Source organism: Phalacrocorax aristotelis, chromosome 8, assembly GCF_949628215.1.
Source record: "Phalacrocorax aristotelis chromosome 8, bGulAri2.1, whole genome shotgun sequence".
In the NCBI taxonomy this organism is placed as follows: Eukaryota; Metazoa; Chordata; class Aves; order Suliformes; family Phalacrocoracidae; genus Phalacrocorax; species Phalacrocorax aristotelis.
In genome coordinates this window covers 22,885,314-22,906,565 of record NC_134283.1, presented here as the reverse complement: position 1 = coordinate 22,906,565, position 21,252 = coordinate 22,885,314, and the positions used below count along the sequence as shown (strand labels likewise).

The window sequence follows — 21,252 nt, the reverse complement described above, 5'->3', positions numbered from 1 at the left end:
GCCCCTTTGCCCGCTCACCCACCCAGGCAGTGGGAGGGTCAGCTGGTCATGCCTCCCCAGGACAGCCACGCCGTGGGCTCAGCCCTGGCTGCCGGTGGTTTTGGCAACTCCTGGCTGGCCCTGAGTTGCCTGAGCAACTGCAGGCACACAAACACGAGCGCCTGGCTCCTGTTCCTGCTCTGTTTGCAACCAAACACACGAGCTCCTGGTAACGATCCCTGGGAACAGGCTGGGCTCCGGGATGGGACAGCAGCTTCAGAATGGGGTGGCTGCTGCTGCAGGTGGCTGGGTGAACAGGGCTGGATACAGGTGCTGCCACCCTGATCGCTGGCACAGGCGGAGCCTGCTGCAATGCTGCCTGGGTGGCAGTGCCAGGCTTTCCAGCCTGACCCACCTCTGTGGTCATCGGTTTGGAGCCAGACTCCCTAAATAACCCACAGGGGTTATTTTGCAAGTGCCTCAGCTGTGGTACCGGCACTGCTCAGGCCGCAAGGGATGTGCTGGGGTCATGCATGTGGCTTGGGTGGGCTTGCTGCCTGCCATTGCACAGCCCTGCACCTTCTGCATCCTAGACACCTGCTTTTTAAAATGTATGAGAAGGAAGAGGTTGTCCTCTTCTGGGCTGGTTTCAGCCTCACCCTCAGTGAGGGTCTACCGGTAAGTGTCAACCAGTGGCAGGCTGCAGGTGAGGGCTGGGGAGATATTAGCACTCCTTTCAGCAGGCCAGAGGGAGTCCTACAGCTGCCTGTGCCGCTGAATGCTCTTTCTGGGACCCAGTGTTCTTCCCTTGAAAAGCTGTTGCTGATGGGGGCTTTCACCCTCTCCTAACTCCATTGTCCAGCTGCAAAAATAAGGTGCAGAATTCTCAGGGCAAGACTGTTCTGCGTTGCCTCCTGGTCCATGGAGGTGCCGTGCAAAGCCCCATCCTTGTGTGCAGACTTGGAGGCTTTGCAAAGGAAGAACATTTTTGTGCAGAGTGAGCAGGCCAGGCCCAATGGGACTCATCCCCTGCCTGTATGTGGCACTGATCAGGACCTGGTGGTGGAGCAAAAAGGACAGGGTACCCATGTCAGGTCAGCTCTGAAGGGGAGTTGTGGGTGCTGACATGCTTTTGATACTGGAAAATGATGCCCAGAAAGGGGATTTCTGCCAGGTTTAAAGCTTGCATGTGGCAAGAGCAGCTCTGACATCCCCACGTCCAACAGTAGAGCATGGCATTCAGGAGCAGCAGTCGTTCCTCCCCCAGCTGCTCACCCCACCTCTGCTCTGGGGACCTCAGCAGCTCAGCTGTCCACCTAGCAGCTGCTGAATGCCCACGGTTTGTGAGCCAGCAAGGAGGGCAGATGGGTACTCACTTGACATTATCTCCCTAAGTTCATCTAGACGCAAAGGGAGTTGAGCTGCTCCTCAGGTGACAGAACAGCCAGGGTAGGACTGCAGAACCTCCCCCTGGACAGCCAGCTCAGCTGAGCCTTACCATCAGGTGATTGCATCCTGCTCTGAATCCTGAACAGAGGCAGCTTCTTTGCAGCCTGTGAAGCCACGGCAGAGGTCACACAATGGCTAGTAGTTCTCACCCACTGCCAAACTACTCAGCCTAAAGGTGCTCCTTACGTGCTCCAGCTCCTCTTCAAGTTCACCCTCACTCACTCACTCCACAGCTTACACAGGACTATCCCCCTCCGACCTTCTTCTTGTTCCCAAGGAGGCAGCTCCAGTACATGCTGTTCCCTGCATGGGGACAGAGCTGGGTGGTCAGGGTAGCAATGGCCAGACCATTGGCATTGTCTAGTCTGGTATCCTGGTCCTGCCAAACCAACCCCAGGAGAACTAGTGTTGTCCAAGACCCAACAGTGTCTAATGGCTACGAAGTACCTAAGATCAACCTGAAAAGAAGCCAGTTTTCCCTTGAAGTGATAGGAACAACTTCCTGGGAACAACAAGGTGTTGGTTTGGGTCTTCACCAAAAATGGAAAACTTTCTAAATACCAGTGTAGTCATCTCCTGGGGAGCTGTTGGCTGTATATGTGTGTACAAGGCTCGCCCCGTTCATCCTTGCAGGAAGGTGTGAAGGTCCTTTAGAAAAAACATCTGAAGTACTGTGGCTGTGATCTGCATTACAGATACATCATGCAGCCCTTATGCATGGTCGAAGCCAGGTGGAGACACGGCCTCACAGGGAGGTAAGTGTAAGGAATATGGCCTTTAAACATCAGTCCTCATGACTAATGTGGATGGGAAAGAGGAGTTTCCAGGACAGTTGGCACTGGAACACAGAACAGAGAGGCCAAGTTGGGTGCTTATCCCTTGAGAAGACCATAACCTGAAGGAAACGCCATGGGACCAGCAGCTCCGGCTGTTTATCCAGTGAAGCCTGAAGTGGTGCCACAGGTTGCTGAAACAGCAGAGACTTTAAAATACTAGCTGCAGAACTACCTTCTGTGAGAAGAATTGACACAGCCCAGAAAAAAAGGGCTTGCAGCCATTTCCCCTGTGCTAATGAATTTGCTCTGGCCAACCATTTGCTCTGAGGTTGGCTCCACACCAGCTCAAGAAACACATTTTGCAGCCAGTGTGTAATTCCCTCACATCCAGTGGGTGGAAGGTGTCTTAGCCAGTATTTATGTTGTTTGCATTGATCCAAGCCCCAGACATCAAGCTTTTTTCTCCTTCCCATTTGTTCCTTCCCCTTGGCCACTCTCTGGCCCCGCTCCTGCAGCGGAGGGACATGCCAGACCTTGCCCCCCAACCCTGCCACCACACACTCACCTGCCCCACCATTTTGGACAGACGCAGACCCTCTGACAGGCTGATGTCCCAGCTTATCAGTGAGATGTACAACCCAGAAGGCTCAGCTGAGCTGTTATGATGAATTTAGTTGTAAAATGTGTTCTCTGCCCTCAAGGTCACTTCCCTAGAGAGTTTCTAAAACCATCTGGGGTCATGTCTGATGTGCTTCACACTTTGACAGCAAGTTTTGTGCCTCGGTTGAGGGATCTGACTCCTCTGAGAGGTCATTTTTCTCTGGGATGAGTGGTTCGACCAGAGATGCTGACAAGGACTGATCGCTCTGTTCCTCGAAGGCATAGATTCATTCCTAGACGAGCGAGACAGTGGTTGCCACTAAACCCAGCAAGGTTTTACCCTTTCTGTCCCTGTGTAGGAGTACCAGGAAGATGTTCTTCCAAAAAACTGCTTCTTCAGCAAGCATCCCTCTGCAGAGCATATTGTGCTGTACAATGCAGATCCTTGGTCTCACGTCAGGCAAAACAGCTTCCCTATCGAGTTGTACCTGCACTGTCGTCTTCAGTACTTTTCCATTTCACTGCTAGTCTGATGGACAATGTTTTCCAAAATACACAGACTAGGCTGTAAATCGTGTTCGGGCGAGATTCAGAGAGCAGCTTGTATCCTGGTGGGTCAGGCACTTGATCAGAGATACATATCTAAATCTGGGCTAGATTTTCAAATCCTTGCTGTCAGTGCCCTGAGATACTGGTTTGAGTGTGAATATTACATGCAGTACTTCATTTGCCAGCTATATGTTGCCAGCACCATGCTGGAATATTGATTCAGTACCATTTTAGAAGGAATTCAATTAACTCAATGACCATCTTCCCAGCATAGTATGGTTTCAGATAAAATATTATTATACAGGAGTCATCCTCACTTTTTGTTAATATAATAACTGAGGCAGAAGTATAAGAAAACAGGGGAAGATAGAAGCAGGAAGATTCAGTGAAATAAAAAAAAACCCAAACGAAAACAAACCACCAAGGACTAGGTTGACCAGCTTTAAATACAACATGAGCTTTCATGCAAGATAAAACTGAACGCAATCCATATTTAATGTCTATTTTGTTCCCTGTACAGAGGGCAATTGCATAATTGCTCTCAGCTGCAGTACTGACCAGAGCCATGTGCTGATGGTACTGGTGCAGTTTGTCGTAGTGGGGGTGATGTCTCATGACCTGTGCATTTCTCAGCTAGAAGAGGTGTTCTGCGAACAGTGTGGCTGCTCTCCTTAGCCAACTGCTGCAGCAGGATGGTTTGTGGACGCTAAAGACCTGGGCAAGATTGTTGCAGAAAAAAAATTAAATTGTGAACATGCACTCAGGAGAGTGAGCCTGCTATAAAGATTTTTTTTCCCCAAAACTTAGGCAGTAATTTCCATTTATTCAAAATCACATTTTAAAATGTTTGTACTTAGAGCTCTAGGTTTGTAGCTCAGAGCTCTTTATTTCAAGATGACTACAACTACAGCTATGATTCATTTTAAGATTTCAGGCATAGCTGGCTTACAATGGTTAATAACCAATAGAAACCATTCCAAGAGATTGATAGCATGTGCTAAGACAGCTGGAAGCACATCATTGGAGTGCTATGATTCCAAAAGGCAAGTATCCTCTCTCTCATTTTGATCTGAGATACTTTTTCTAAAAAAAGCAGTTTCATCAGATCCAGAATATTCCTGACTTTCCACTTACCGAACTGGCATTTTCGTATCTTGGCTTGAAAGTCTATAACCAGTTCCAGCCTCCTGAAGCATACAATGTGTGCTAATGATCACCAAAATAGCTCGCTCATGTGTCAAAACCCTGAATTCATCCATTTGCCAAGAGTGCAGGGGTATCACAAGAAGTATATGTGACTTCGGTGGGGGACAGGGTACCACCTCCTGCTGTGACGGGCAAGCTGTGTACCCTGCCTGAGACTGGTCCATACCTGTTTGTCCTGCAGAAGAGCCCCAGTCTCCTGAAGTCTGGTAAGTTGTTTTATTTCCAGTCTTAGAAACTCCACCTGGGAACTCAGCTGGTCATTCTTCCAAAGCAAATCATCTAAAGAAAACACAGGGAGAAGGTTGAGCTTGCAAGTACTGCCATACCAAGCATCTTTCTAACAGGCAGGGCTGTTCTGAGAGACAAAAGGGTACTGTGGGATCCAGCGGCTGGAGGTTACACTCAACAAAACATCTCTAGAGCAGCCTGTGAGAGGATGTGAAACATTCTTTGTTACCCAAAGACTTTAAAACTCAGGGCTATAGGAGTGGCTAAAGCTCATCCCACAGTTCAGTGCTACCTTCCTGACTCTGCAGCACCCAGGGCACAGAACCGTGCGGCTTCTGCTCCTTGGCCATCAACCTGGTGAGGCTATCTCAGCTTAAATCTCTCCTGTTACTTTTTATACTGGCCATTGAAGTCTGCTGGACAAATGGGGATGAAGGTTTGGACCACTGTCAGTTTGCCTGTCTGAGGGCAAGGGCAGACTGAAAATACCTGATAACCACATTCAGTTTGTAGAGAAGCTTGCTTTGGTCCTTCAGCAGTCCAGGTATCCATCCTATTATGTTACAGCTTCCTTATCACCTTACAGTAATCTTGTTTTTGCTGTACAGTGAATCAAACAAAGCACCTAGAAAAGGCATATACAGCATGGCTGGCACTGGCATAAAATGAGTATGGCTGCATTGCATCAGCTCTTGTGGGCCTTCAAAAGCCACATCAGCCACCATTTACTTGTTGCACAGGCAGCCATAAAGGAATTGGACTGTTTTTGTCCTACTGTATGCCGGTGTTTAGTTTCTTGAGGTGCAGTAACTAGAAGCAGCAGCCTGATCCATCCCTTGCAATGTGGAAGCTAATACAGAGCTCTCTTCCAGCCCTTCAACCAGCTGCTGCATTGGATAATCCATTTGTGATGAGACAAGACAAAAGAAAATAAAACAAAAATCCCCCAAATCACAAAGGGTCACAAATATTAAGAAAAATTCATCACTTTTCTACAGTTTTTCCAGTGCCTGGTAAGTCCCTGGGAGCCCTTCCAAAGATGCTGGTGAGCCCTCTGAAGAGGGATAAATGACAATGAGTGTAACATGGTGTGACTTTAAGCAAACCCTTATGTCACTGTTTTAAAGTATTTGTTTGAAACACACTTCTGAAGGAAAAAGACATTTTCAAAACATTCCTGCATAGATGTGCAAAAAAATAACCTAAACAAACAGTAAAATCCAAAACACAAAAAGATATTTAAGCACTTTGGCAGGGAGTTTAGATGATGTCAGAAAACAAATCTAAACAGAAATGTTTCTATGGATTTTTTTTTTTTTAGACCTAATTGGAAACAGATTTTAGCTTTGGATTTAAACATTTCCCTGCAACATCTGCAATGCTATCCCTATATTATGCATTTCAGTATCAAGGAGCACGAGTATGAAGCTATTGAGCAGAGGAGGGAAAGAGCCAGCCTCCTCCTGCTCACATTATTGCCAAAGGTTTAGCCAGTGGTCTTGGGAAAGTCATGCAAGCTGCATCTCCTGGGGTTTTTACACAGTAGACTTCAAGATAAATTACAAAATCAAGAAACCCCGCCCTTTGCCACCAATCTCTGCCTTTCTGCCCTCTTAAATCCAGCATTTCTTGCTCCACTGAGACACAGCTTTGAGAATAGTGAGGAGCTCAGCGTGGGTTAACATCACAACTGGATGAGCTTGGGCTCTTCTCCAGGTGGACCTTGTAGACTTTGAACTCCTGTCATGGTGGGTATCTCATTCAACCCAACCATCTCATTTCCTGACTCAGTGTGTTAGAGTAAGACACGCCAAGAAAAGATGACCAGTTTTCCACTGGATCAAGAGTCTGATCTGATGTGAAGCACCCCACAGCCCTGTGTTTGTTAAATCCAACCTAAGAAAGTGAGCAGGAGCACAGCTGGAGGCAGCATAGGGGACCAGGACCTGTGACAGGCTGCAGTGCGATCACATAGAATAAAACATGAAACCACAGACCAAATGCATGTGCAATGTCTGAGAAACACAGAAATTTGAACAACTGTGTCACTTGGCTCTGAAGATCATCCAGAGGATGACAAGTATTGCTACAAGTCTTGCTGTGGAGTTGACAGAACCACGTGTTTCCAGGGTTGGACATGAGACAAAATCAGTATGAACAAGACAGTGGAGGCTGGCAGATGAGTGTTTGCTGTTTGCTTGTTTTCCCAGGAACAAGGAGAGGCCAGCTGACAGCTGAAGAGCTCCTCTGCATGGCAGCTGCCTGGCCAGCATGGATGGGCGGCAGGGGATTTCAATGGGAAACACTTAGCTGAATATAGATAAAAATCCATAGGTGCCATCTAAAGATGTGACCAGTCTGACAGCAAAGTTTTTGAACTGTCAATGGGTTCATGCTGCACAGGCTGGAGAGGACAACAGTGACCAGCCATTTGTTCATACAGTATTTAATTCTTGATTGTATAATAAAATTATCCTTGCTTTATATTTTATTTTTCAGAAAACAAACTCTCCCCTTTTCCCCCTTATTCCAAAATATAGTCTGGCAGCCCTTGCTTCACCCTCTCTAATAGATCTGCCCTCTAAAAATATCCAAGGTCGCTGCAATATTGCCATGAAATTTTTTGCAGGCAAGCCTACCAGGAGAGGATGGCAGAGAAACCAGCAACTCCAAAATCAAAAACCTGCATTAGTAGCAGTCTCTTATTTTATGGTGAGTCATTCAGTAGCAGTAACTACAGGATTACCACCATTATTTTGTTGACTTGCTGGCTCAATTAATCTATGTCCTAATGATGGGAAGTTTACAAAGCTTAAACTGTGAGTACTGGAACTGGGAGCAAGTGCAAGGTCCTGCACCTGGCGAGGAACAGCCCCATGCACCAGTACAGGTTGGGGGCTGACCTACTGGAAAGCAGCTCTGTTGAGAAGGACCTGGGAGTGCTGGTGAACAACAAGCTGACCACGAGCCAACAATGTGCCCTTGTGGCCAAGAAGGCCAATGGTATCCATCCTGGGCTGCATTAAAAGGAGTGTGGCTAGTTTGTTCATTGTTTAGAGATAGTAGAATCTATATAATTATCCATAGCCCTACAAATAATTTCTTTAGGAGTATGACTCACCTGTATCTTCTATAAAGGACTGGGCTATTGTAAGAAACAAAATTCTTCATGTTGAAGCCCTTTTCACAGTTAGATTTTTTTTAACAATTTCTTTTGAATGCAAATGTATTTTGAGTTTCCTAAAACAGTGTCCCAGGACTGACTTACTATAAATAGTAATGTGAACTGTACGTTAAAAAACTTTCCCAGATTTTTGTTTCCACACTAAGGTAAGGTGTGAGCTGAACCCAGACTAAAATATATCCAAAGCTGTTACATTATAGAATCATAGAATGCTTTGGGTTGGAAGGGACCTTTAAAGGCTGTCTAGTCCAAGCCCCCTGCAGTGAGCAGGGACATCAACTAGATCAGGTTGCTCAGAGCCCCGTCCAGCCTGACCTTGAATGTCTCTAGGGATGGGGCCTCCGCTAGCTCTCTGGGCATCCTGTTTCAGTGCTTCACCAGCCTCATTGTAAAAATTTTTTCTTTATATCCAGCCTAAATCTACCCTTCTTTAGTTTAAAACCATTACCCCTTGTCCTGTCACAACAGGCTCTGCTAAAGAGATTGGCCCCATCCTTCCTATAGTCCCCCCTTTAAGTACTGAAAGGCTGCAATAAGGTCTCCCTGCAGCCTTCTCTTCTGCAGGATGAACAACCTCAACTCTCTCAGTCTGTCCTCATAGGAGAGGTGCTCCAGTCCTTGGATCATTTTTGTGGCCTCCTCTGGACCCACTCCAACAGTTCCATGTCCTTGTGTTGACAGCTCCAGAGCTGGACACAGCACTCCAGGTGGGGTCTGAGCAGAGCAGAGGGGCAGAATCCCCTCCCTCGACCTCCTGCCCACACTTCTTTTGATGCAGCCCAGGATACGGTTGGCCCTCTGGGCTGTGAGCACACATTGCTGGCTCATGTCCAGCTTTTTGTCCACCAGTACCCCCAGGTCCTTCACTGCAGGGCTGCTCTCCATCCCTTCATCCCCCAGCCTGCACTGATATTGGGGGTTGCCCTGACCCAGATGCAGGACCCTGCACTTGGCCTTGTTGAACCTCATGAGGTTCTCACAGGCCCACCTTTCCAGCTTGTCCAGGTCCCTCTGGATGACATCCCATCCTTCTGGTGTGTCAACTGCACAGCTCAGCTTGGTTTCATCTGCAAACTTGCTGAGGGTGGTCATGATCCCTCTATGTCATTCATGAAAATGTTAAACAACACTGGTCCCAGTATGGACCCCTGAGGGACAGCACTTGTCACCAGTCTCCATCAGGACATCAAGCTGTTGACCACTACCCTCTGGATGCAACCATCCAACCAATTCTTCATCCACTAAACAGTCCCCCCATCAAATTCATATATTCCCAATTTAGAGAGAAGGATGCTGTGGGGGACTGTGTCAAAGGCCTTACAGAAGTCCAGACAGATGACAGCTGTAGCTGTTCCCTTGTCCACTGATGCATCCACTCCATCACAGAAGGCCACTAGGTTGGTCAGGCAGGACTTGCCCTTGGTGAAGCCATGCTGGCTGTCTTGAATCACCACCCTGTCCTCCATGTGCTTTAGCACAGCTTCTAAGAGGATCCATTCCATGATCTTCCCAGGCAAAGAGGTGAGGCTGACAAGTTGGTAGTTCCCCAGGTCCTCCTTTCTACCGTTTTTAAAGATGGGCACAATGTTTCCCATTATATCTGCTCTCTGTGCATAATTGCTCTTTGAGGCTTGTACCTGCCATGATACTGTCATCTTCAAAGGAAATAATGAAGTGGGGCTCCTTGCAAGGATGGAAAATGGTGCAGGCTGCCCTGGAATTCCACTAGCTTTATACTTCCTGACAAGCTGAGTCTTCTCTTTCAAAGACCTTTCATATATCCCCCTTATTTCCAATACTTTAGAAGTAAATAATTTCTTTCTGTGGCAATGCCACAGTATACTTAGATTCACTTATCTTAGGGGACATAAATGTGCCTGCTCAGTAGAGCGAACATCGCTATGCTAATGCATAAAGCTTTCTTGCTATCATTATTTCTTAACCTACCGAGGAGAAGTGATTTCGCTGCAGCATGGAGGGACCAAGGTGCCTGCTATTGTGCCGTTACATCCTGACTTGCCTTTTGCTCGCAGCTGCCTATGACCCCTAAACAAAACACAAGACTTCCAGCTCTGTGTGCATAGAGTACACTCAATTACTTCGCTATTTCAAAGAATTATTTGCACTATTTGGATGTAAAATCCCATATCATATTACCTTGATATCTCTAACAAAATAATTACTACTTGTAGTTTAGTTGTCACCTTTCCATTTGTTACTCCATCTCTAGACGCAGGCTGGACAGCGGAAGTATCCGTATGCTCTCTCCTTTAGATTGTGAAAGTTTATGTAGGAAGTAACTGGTACAAAACTTACTTACAGACTTTATTGAAGGTATGGGTTAATTGTCTTTGCATCACCTTCATATGACCCTTCCTAGACAGAATTTATAATTCTCCAGACTATAATCTATATTTCTAGTAAGAAGATATTGTAGAATGGTTTTGACTTGCAAACTTGGAATTAACAGAGCTTCACATGTAGTCTGGGCATTTTATACCAAGGGAAGTATGTTCAAGTACCTGAGGGAGATAAATCTTGGACTTCCCAAGAAAGTACTTTCTGGGCTAATAATGTCTTTTGACTAATAATATAAATATGCTTGATGGAACTGGTTAAATCCTTTTACTGAGAAAGGACTACGCCTGTTTGCATTGGTTTCTCTCTATAAGTAACACCAGAAGTCTGATCTTAATGTATTTTTATGTCTGTAGTACCCAGAGCTGCTGTCAAATCACAAGAAAGTCTGTTGGATCATGTATGGTCAAAGTCTTATCCATGGAGACGGGCAAATGTTTTGGCATGTCCTCAACTTCCTAAGACTTGGGAAATTGGTTTTGCCAGCTGAATTTAAGTAAGCAGAGTGAATTCATGTGCTTCTTTCATATTATTAGGTCGCTCTAGGGGAAGCAAGCATGGGGATTTGTCTTCTGATTTTTGTAGAAATATTATCCAAAAGAATTAAGACTTTTCAAAAGAAAAACTATAACTAAAAGAAAACTAAAAATAGTCCTGAAGTCCTGATTCTATCTAAACATCATTAATTGGGATTTAGAGATAGTAAGACATGTTTTTGTTTCAGTGCATATGCCTTTATTCTAATGATTGATATGCCAGACACTTGTACTGCAGGGTATATCACAGAATGGTGCATTGTTTGCACACATTTAGCAAAAAAGAAAATGTTTTTCTTGAGGAGGTCATTGCATCCCTCTTCAGATTTTTCTCTTTTTATATGGCAGGGACAGCAGAGTCTGGCTAGTCCAGCTGAAAAGTACTCCATCTGCCCCCTCTACTGGTATCTCTGTTCCAATGCTGAAAAACAGATCTTCCAAAACTGCAGTGGCACAGGAATGGAGGATCACGGGCTGTCTAGAGAGGGGAGGGGACTGTCCCTCCAGATGCATATCAGTCTTTTAGGTCTCTAAGTTTTATCAATCATCAGAAATTGAGATGGCTCAGAACACCAGTCTTTTAAAGATAGTCCTTCAATGTGTTTCATTTGCCCCTGAGGTTGCTCATAACTGGCCCTGTGATGCTATGACTTCTTGTATCAGTTTCCCTCCTTCTGTTTTACATGTAACCACACACTACAATTTTGCATTCAACAATAAAGGTCTGCCTGGCATCAGAAGGTCTTTTGGTCTTTTCAGTTCTTGAAGGCCTTGTTTGTTGGATCGTTTATAGCAGGCAGAATATCCACTACAGATCACCAGCTGATGTGGTAATTTTTAGCATATTTAGCTGTTTCCAGGAGGCATATGTCTCTTCATTCTTTTCCCCAAAGTCAATAGAAATGTTACATCAGTGACTTCTTTGATATAATAACCACTGGTTGCTTGCACACCTGGCATGAAAGGCATAGGCAGCATGTCAGACACTACAGTTATCTCTATACAAGGAAACTAAGTGTGTCTGGGAATGTTTCTGGTCACTGAGGCCAGCTGCCTTTCTGCTCGTGATCCGCTTTAACCTCCCAGAGGTGGTGCTTTCACTCCTCCTGTCCACCGCAGACAGTTCCAGGAACATCTGAATGGCCAAACCATGCCTGGGAATTGTCAGAGAGAGGGGAAATTGGGCAGGACCAAGCATGGTGCTAAAAGCTTCCTAGCAGAGATAATCAGGTCTTAGGGCTAAGAGTATTTCTGGGAATGTTCAGTTTCCTAGTAGCTCATTGAACCCATGAAACCCTCTTTATGGGATTCCCTATGGAAAATGCCACAGCAAATTTTCCACATGGGAAAAGTGACATGAGTGTCATAAAGCACAGTAGGATTCCTGCTTCTCAGAATATGGTTTTATCATAAATACCCACAGTTAATTAAAGGAGAAAAAAAAAGCATGGAGAGAGGTTTTCATTTTGTTAGTAGGACAGTAGCTAGAAAAAGGATTGAAAACAGCAAGTTTGACAAAGATTCAGAGGGTGCTGCTGAACACCTCTGGTTTAGGAGCTCATTTATTTTGGTTGCACCTTTTCAAAAGTGTGTCATCTGTTTTGGGATTCCTGGCGTAAAATTCAGACTCTGTGGAAGTCAGTGGTAGTCAATGGAAAGATTTCTATCAATTTCAAGAAAAACCGGATATTTTTTCCCCTCTCTGTTTGGATGCCAGATGTGAAACAGAAGAAAAAAGATTGGTTTGGGTGTTTTTAAATATTGAAAATTATAGGCTATTTGTCTGTCAGTTAAAAGAAAAATCAATTTAGTGAATGAATCTTTCATTTCATGTAGTGACTGCCTGAGCTGCCAAAATTAATAATATCTATTTGGAAAAGATAACATGAGAAGATTTTTATAGTGATTTTACAGTTCAGTTTATTTACAACTGTCGTGGTTTAGCGGCAACTCAGCCCCACACAGCCGCTCGGTCACTCCCCCACCGGTGAGATGGGGGAGAGAATCAGAAGGGTAACTCTCGTGGGTTGGGATAAGAACAGTTTAATAATTAAAATTAAAAACAACAACAACAAAAATGCAATGGAAAGGGAAACAACAAGAGGAGCGAAACCCGGGGTGGGGGGAAACGAACCGCCAAAAAAAAAACGCACCCGCCACAACCGCCCGCCGACCCGGCACCGCCCCGAGCCGCGGCTGCCCCCCCTTCATGTACTGGTCATGGTGTCACGTGGTATGGAATGAACCTGCCATTGGCCAGTCGGGGTCAGCCGCCCCCACCATGGCCCCGCCCCTCCCAGCCGCCCCCGCCGCCACGCGGCAGAGCGCGGGAAGCTGGAAAGGTCCCCGACCCCCACAGTGAGGAGAATTAACCCCTTCTCAGCCAAAACCAGCGCAACAGCTTACAGAGAATGGCCTCTATTTTGCCAAGAAGCAGAGGAGTACCAGATCCCTTCTCTTTTAGAGGCACTTTAGCACTCTGATGCACACAGGTAGATAAAAATTCTCTTCTTTCTTTTTCTTTTCTGTGGTATAATGTCTGTTCATCTCGCCTAGCAGTGTTTGTCCTTTGAAAGGAGCACAATTTTCTCATTTCCTTCTGAAACACAGACACTGGAGGATGAGCAACTTCACTGTCTTTTGGGCCATATTTTATTTCATCAGTTATCTGGGTACTGGAACAGTAACAGAATAGCCTTTAGCTCTCCGGTAACCAAGGTAAAAGGCAACTGAGATACCTCCCAAAGCCAGATATTGAGAATAGTTCGATGCAGGCTGGAAACCATTGTACGGAGAGATTGGACTGAGCAGGGACATGCTGATTTATTAGCTTTGGCTCAGCCTTAGCTTTGCCAAGCCCCAGCTGGTTTCTGCAGACCCACTGGAGGAGTCACCAGCACTGAAGAGTGTAGAATGGCGTATCTTTGTGCAGGATCACAGAAAAAGATTGAGACCGGCTGGAATTTAAATCTAGACAAATTAATGTTGAAAATAAGCCATAACTTTTCGTATATTAATTCATCACTTAACATTTTCTCAGAGACTTACTTCTCCATTGCTGACAACTTTAATAAGGTTGGATGTTTTTCTAAAAGATATTTTGCTATTAAAACAGCATTTGGTGTTACTGGAGACGAGGCCTTATCATCACAGCGGTTTTCTTTGGCCTTATGAAAACTGTGAATCTGCAAACACTAGTGTTTTCTTCTCTACTGTGCTCATTGGAGGGAAGGACAAAAATGTTAAAATGTAGGCCTTTTGGAAAGTCCACAGAACAGACACGTTTCAAGTCCTGAATGCGGAGCACTTTAGAAGATGACCTGGCAGGGCCCTTCTCTTCAGTATTTTTCTAAGAGAGCTCTAGAAATGAGTGGATTCTTACTTAGGCTGCTCACAGGCCATTTAAGCACTACAAAGTCAAAATATATCCATTAAAAACATCCCAGAAGATCGTGAGTCTCTGTAGCTGGTTCTGAAATGCCAATGCTATGGGCTGGTTGCATCAGGATTTCCAACCTCGTCTTACTGCCACGAGCAGTGGTAGGACATGCTAGTGGCAACTACGAGTACCCACCAATGGTGACAGCAGTTCAAGGATTTTGTTGTAGATCTCTTTGAAGAAGAAATCCTAAATGTCATTCCCCCACTTCCCCATTCCAGTGCAGGAGCCTAACCTCATGTTCCTATACCTGTAGGGCAAGAGGAGGATGTCAGAGGAACTCTGAAGTGCTCTGCATGTAAATGACAAGGATTTTGGTTTCCCTAGGAGGTTTTAGCTAAGGACTAGTGCTACTCTAACATAGACTCTTCCACTGCTCTCTGGTACTTTCCCATCAGGGAAGGTGTCAGCGTCTCTATCATATACACTAAAGGCCTATGTCAAGGTAAAACAATTGGGGATTGGTGCCTAGAGTTCGTTGCTAGATCATCAGTCAGCTCCGTAGGCAATCTTAGTAAATCTCTGTCTATAGGAGACAGAGACCAGCAGCTACTCAGTGCTTCCGGAGTTGTTTCACCTTTTCCGAAACTGCCGTGCAGCTCAGGCAGTCGCTGTCAGGAGCTGTGTTTCTTAAGTGGGCTTAAAATTAAGTTTTGAAAACATGATGTAGATGGGTGACCTGAAGCTGAATAGCTTGCCCCCCAAAGGGTCTAGAACCTCTTTACAAAAAAAGAGAGAAATTGCCAAATCTGATGTCAGGTAGACTTGGCTTCCAAAAATCCATCGGTCAAGGTTCTGTGGGTGCTGGAAGAGAGACAAGAACTCGCTTTTGTTTCCTGTGCATCTGCAGCACCACATTTCAGAAATTTTCATCACAGATGGGCGATGAAAACTCCTGGTCCTTTGCTGCCCCTGTATTGTGTACTAGTGATAATTGTGAACTCCTTCCATTCCCCAGTAGTTTAAAAGTAACTCATAACGATGAATATGCTGTACACAGATCCACTGGTGACTGGAAGTCCTGGAAGCTCCTTTTACAGATTGACTGGTTGTTGTCCCTGGAAAAAGTTATGTAATCATTGTCATTATTCATTTTCTAGATTATGAATCCAAAACACTGAATTGCACAATGAAGTTTATTTTCCATGTAGGAGATTAGGTACTGTATCGTGGAATGAAGGGCACGAGTTCAGCAAAAACCCAGAAGAAGTAAGATTTGGTTTTCAGACTATATTGCCATAAAGCACTTCTAAAAGCAATCTGAACTAGAAAAGTGCCAAATTTAAATTCTGTGATACCATTTAGTATTTCTTTGCTTTCCAAAATAATCTACAAAATGAGTCTTTGAAATCTCTCTCTAAAAAAAATTAAAATTTTCATTTTAAAAAGGCAGGCTTTGAGCATTAAAAGAGAGTGGAGAACAGCAATACGCATACCATAAAATCATGAGAGACCTCATTCTATGACAAGGTATTTAGGTGGAGATCCACGCTTGATTCCCCAGCGGATTTCAAGGCAGGGTGCTTTGGCACTGCCTGAGTGCTGGGCTTTTATTTCTGGTTTTAGCCAATGACCATACACTGTAAAGTGAGACAGTCCAAAGCATAAGGTCAAGATCCTCTAGTCTGTGTTAGCTTGGTCTAAACCCCATAAGCCTACACTCCCTTAGGTTCTCCTCTTGGCCTTGTGATTCGCAGTCACGGTTACTTAGGGAGTCCCAGTCCCCAAGGGTGGGAAGTGTTTTTGTGCAGGCTTCAGTGTGGCTTGGGAACTGGGGCAGTCCACTGGGTCATGGGAGGTAGGGGTTGTGACCTCCCCGGGCAAGGAGGCCCTAGAAGCCAGCTTTCCTGGTTCCCTTGTAGGAAAGACAGGAGCAGCAAGCTTAAGCAGCACACTCGGGCAAGATAGTGTCCTGCGGAAACTTTACAGTCTTTGAAGTCAGAAGGGAGAAAAGGGACTTTCTGCTCAAGTCTTTGAATACTTTTAGTCCTTGGTTGGGCACCAGCAGCTGAAAGTTGCCTTCAGTCTACTAGAGAAGGGCGAAATGCAGGTGCTGCCTCTATCACATTTACATGCTGATGTCAAACTGCTCCACCCTGTAGCTTAACGCTGGTGTTAGCACAGTGGAGTGGTTGCACAGCTTGCTTTGACTTGCCAAACGATCTTTCTCATATAGAATGTGCTGCTGTCAGTTCAGATAATAAAAATTATCTTAGTTGTAGTGGTAGCGGGGATGTCGAGGTGCTGCTGCCTGTGTGCCTTGGCCACACCAGTGTCTATCTTCAGGTTTAGCAAAATCCAGTGCTAGGAACTGAGGTGATTCAGGATAGCATAACATCAGCGCTGAGTTCTCAGGGCAGAGTTTGGAGTGCCTTAGGGCACTGTATCCCCCTGGAAGTGAGAAGGCATTTTTCCAGGAATAAGAACTCAATCCTTAAATGCTTGTATTTTAATGAGTAAAATACATCAGTTATTAGGAACGGCAAAATTTACACTTTGTTTCATATAAATTAGAAATAACAACATTTCATTGTATTTTTAGGTGTACTCATGTACAGCTGTGGATTCCAGTAAACACTGTATTAATACATGGAGTAATATAAAAGATCTGAAGGGAAAGCAAGGTACCTGTGGGGAGAAGACAAAGTATTCCAGAATGGTTTCACAGGTGAGAGGGAGAAAGCAGAGGAATATACTTGGAGGGTATGACGCATCCTTGGACAGCCTGGTAAACTCCAGCTATTACAAGCAGTTGGTAAGCCCTCCAAGGAAGAGAGGAATGAGAAGCAGTTTAGCAAAGAAAGTAGAAGGTAAAGACTCAACAAGTCACATCCAGAAATTAATTTCCCTCATAAAGGAATGGGATGTGGTAAGCTCCAAGAGGTGTGATTTTCAGCACGTGAGAACATCTGATGGTCGTATCACACACAGCATATCTCAGTGCAGCGTTCCTGAAAAGGACAGGGGTGTCAAAGCTCCTATTGCCTCTTCTCCTGGGAAAATAAACTTTAGAATTCAAGGAAGCAATCATGTTACCCAAAACGAAGTCAGGGCTGAAGCAAAGCAGCCAGTGCAATATGTGTCCACACTGAGTTTGCCGGTTACTCCAAGTGCTGGAACGTATCAATTCAGCACCATAAAAACTACTCCTGCAGTAGGAAACAATGCAGAGAATATAAACGGGGACCAGGCAGAAGGTAAATGACTGCTTTGCGGTTGTTGGTTTCAAGAATGATGGGAGTAATTAACTAAAGGCCTTGTATAACTAAGATGCTTTGATCACGCTGTTGAATTTCAGTGACAGCCTCAACCTTTTTTTGTTCTGCGTGTAGAAAGTTTTCCCAGTGAAGGAAGAGACAAGACCTTGCAAATGAAACTTCTCCATCGAAAAGACAGTAAGTTGCTTGCCAGCTGCTAAACAAGGGCTGGTTTTACTGCTTGCCTATGCCGAGTTTAATACTAAAAGTGTCTTTGCCAAAAAGGTGGAGCTGCTTTTAGAGTCACCAGCATTAAAGAGTTGTTATTTTACTGTCTCCTTGTTCCTCTGCCATTACAGCTGGGCAAGGAACAGTGAAGCTGGTTTGCTCTGCTTAGGTTATCTGGTTAGTTACAGAAATCCGTAATTTAGCAAAAAGACTGAAAGATTTTTTTATGCTAAAAACAGAAGTTTCCACGGGCATGTGTAGGAGTTAAAAAGATTTGCCTCCTTAGCCAAGTTATTAAATGCAAACTCAAGAAACCTCAGTGGAAAGTCTCAGCCCAGGGCTAGTTCTGACACCCTGAGAAGGGTGTGAGTTGCCCTGTGCTGCTTCCACCGTGGGTAACGTGGCAGGTTTTCACAGAACTGTTGGCAAAGCAAAACATATTAATAATGATTGTGGATGTTTTTGTTACTATAGCCAGATTATTATTTTCATAGAAATAAAACCTCTTTCATATCCCATGAAAGAATCCCAGACTGAGTTAAGCTCGGGTTCCGTTAAGCAGTATGTAATCATTACTCTGTCTGGATTTTCCATGTGAAAGAGGGACGTAGAGAAGACCTGTGATGTGATACCAAAGACTGCAAATTATTTGCTGTAAAGGTTGTCATTTACTGCCTGGTGATGTTTCACCTTAGCTGGCAAACCACCACACAGAATAAAGACAGACCGAGGTGTGACTGTAAAAAGAAGGTGACAATTTTGTGGTCATAGTTACAAATGTGTTTACCCCATTACTACTGACTCAGACCTTGCTGTAAATCTCAATCTGTGTTCATTTACAGAAACAAGGGCCAGCAAACAAACCAAGGTTGTTCTGGCAGACTGCAGAAATGCAGGACTGATCCTTAAAGTTGACCATCCTCTGGTTTTAGGCAGTGATGTCTTTTGCACAAGCAATGAAGAGAGTGTTCTTTATAGCGCGCTGCCAGGTGGCAGCCAGCTGGACGCTCCAAACACTCAAGCACTGTCCAAAAGTAAGGAATGGTAAATAGCTCTAGGATCTTGCCGCGGAGTTTTCAGTATGAAATCCATTATCTCTGTCATGGTTTGTTGTCAGTTCTGACTAAAATCATAGAACCATAGAATCATAAAGTTTGGAAAAGACCTCCAAGATCATCAAGTCCAACCCCCAACCCAAGACCACCAGGCCTCCTAAACCATGTCCCAAAGTGCCAAGTCCACACGTTTTTCGAATGCCTCCAGGGATGGCAACTCTACCACCTCTCTGGGCAGCCTGTGCCAATGCCTGACCACTCTATCAGTAAAGACATTTTTCCTAATATCCAGTCTAAACCTCCCCAATGCAGCTTAAGGCCATTCCTTCTCATCCTATCGCTAGTGATGTGGGAGAAGAGACCAACACCCACATCACTATGGCCTCCTTTCAGGTAGTTGAGTAGCTGAGGTTATCACAGACAGACCACTGCTTACATCTAATTCTTCAAAATAGCTGGGCAGCAGCTGCCTAACCTAGCAGGTGCCGTGACTATTTACTGGTGAAGCTCTGTAATGCACCAGGAAAGATGCAATGCTCTGAAATCTATAATCAGTTTTTATCCAGGCAAACTCTTACTCTGAACTCAGGTTTGAACACTGACTGTCAGGACTCAGCTGCAGTAAAACCTTGGGCAGGAAAGGCATTAAAGAGGCTGAAGGCTGGATAACTGAAATGGTGATGGCTGAAACCACAGCCCTTATTTTTTTAATGCATTTGTGTTCTTTCAACTGGTCCTTGTAGAGATAGTTTTTGTTAGCTTTGCTCTCTCACTCGAGGAGCTATTCTACGCCAGGAAGTGCCACTTTTTCCTGACCGATGTCACCCTGGACTCAGCAAGGCAGAAGGATCCCAAAGAAATCACAGCCAAAGTCGGGACCCTTGTGAACAGGCTTTGGGTGGGTACATGTTCCCATCAGCCCAGAGGAGCCGTGCTTGCTCAGCTGCCCTGGGTCATGTGTAGGCTGGTGGGAGTTAGAAACTTGGCTCTTCGTGTTCACCACCAACTGCCCAGCTGCTGTGGGAGCCACCAGCATCATGGCGCTGGGCTGAGGGATGGCTTCAGTCAGGATCGGGCTGGGGAGCATGGGGTGCTCAGCGCCCGGTGCTGGGCACGTGGCAGCAGCAGGGTGCTGGGAGTCTTTCCAGGTCCCTTTTTTAAAACCAAGGGTAACCCCTTCCCTGAAGCAGAAGACTGGAGAGCCAGCCTCTGGCAGTCTAACAACCAAGGCTAGACTTAGTCTGAGATTAAGGCTCAACCTTGGAGTGGTGCAGAGGTTTAGCCTCTGTCGCTCCTGCAGCAATTAAGAAATAAACGCGGCATGTCCTGCCCCCCCCCCCCCCCCGCCCAGCATCACTGCAACGTAATTTCACTTGCAACGTGAGCGTGGCTGCCCGGCGGAAGCTGGGCACTTGCATACGCACCCGCCCGTTGATGTGACCCCCATCCTGTTCCCTATTTCAGACTCGGCCGATCACACCCAGGGAGTTTGTTGCCGATTTACTGAACACAAAGTATTTCAAAGGCGACCGAAAAGTTCATGAAGAGCTACTTCAGTGGGTGGAAGTAAGTAGCATTTGCCACCAGGTGACGCTGTACAGCCGAGCCTGTCTTCCTTCCAAAGGCTGTTGGCTTGCTGGCCAAACTGGTTCACCGTCCCATTTTGTTTGCACAGTGAGTTAGGGGGTGTGGGGCGGGGCGCGGGGAAAGGATATTTTACAGCACAAATTGACTGGTGTCACGTATAGTCTTAACAGAAGTTTAAAGCTGTGCTGCTAATTTAGATTGCCCGCGGAAGAGCAGGCAGAGGGCTTCTAGGGTTTTGATGAAATGAAAGGAGGGGGTGACGCTGCTGTTCTGCAGGTGGGTGATTTAACGTCAGCCTTGGTTTTGTGCTTTTTCAGTTTACCCTGCCCTTTGCGTGGAAGTACAGCCACTGCCTTGCCGTACTGATCCAGAGGGGGTTTGCTAGATCAGGCTCATACTTTGCCTTAGAAATATAAGTTCACAAAAGGTTAATAAAAATTTGTCCCAGCTACTTTTTTGAAATGTTTTCCTTTTCTTGTGGCAGGTGAGGAGGGTACACACCTTATCTACCGGGTAGGGAAAAGTCTTTTTGCTCAGCCTTCTTTTAACAGGGACTTTGTTTAGTCAGGTGTGTTTGTAGCAGCCTTCTGCTTTCGGCACAGGAGGAGTGGGCGTATTAGGTCTTTATTAGTGACACGTGGGATTTATTTAGCAGAAGATGTTGCTTTCACAAGGCTGCAGCTCTGGCCCCCAGGCCCCCGTAGGGCTGCGGCCCCGCTCTGCCTCCGTGGGTGGCTGTGCTGGTTCCCCATCGGTCTTGCTCCTGGCTGGGGCTGCAGATAAGCCATCAGGTGAGGCCCTGGCACCCAGCATTAGAAAATGCTGAGCCAAAACTTGCCCCTCACTGGGGCTTTATTTATCCACAATGAACAAAAGAATCC

At 45.6% G+C, this 21,252-nt stretch overlaps 1 protein-coding gene across 1 annotated transcript; it reads left to right on the top strand.

The window, feature by feature from the left end:
* Window positions 1-588: 588 nt before the first annotated feature.
* KCTD19 (potassium channel tetramerization domain containing 19) lies at window positions 589-20,787 on the top strand. Its single transcript, XM_075102123.1, is given in 10 exon segments — window positions 589-685; window positions 10,202-10,305; window positions 10,686-10,825; window positions 13,274-13,357; window positions 15,405-15,513; window positions 16,847-17,501; window positions 18,572-18,763; window positions 19,528-19,682; window positions 20,249-20,350; window positions 20,689-20,787. Coding segments are annotated over 10 exon segments (1,737 nt in total).
* Window positions 20,788-21,252: the final 465 nt, after the last annotated feature.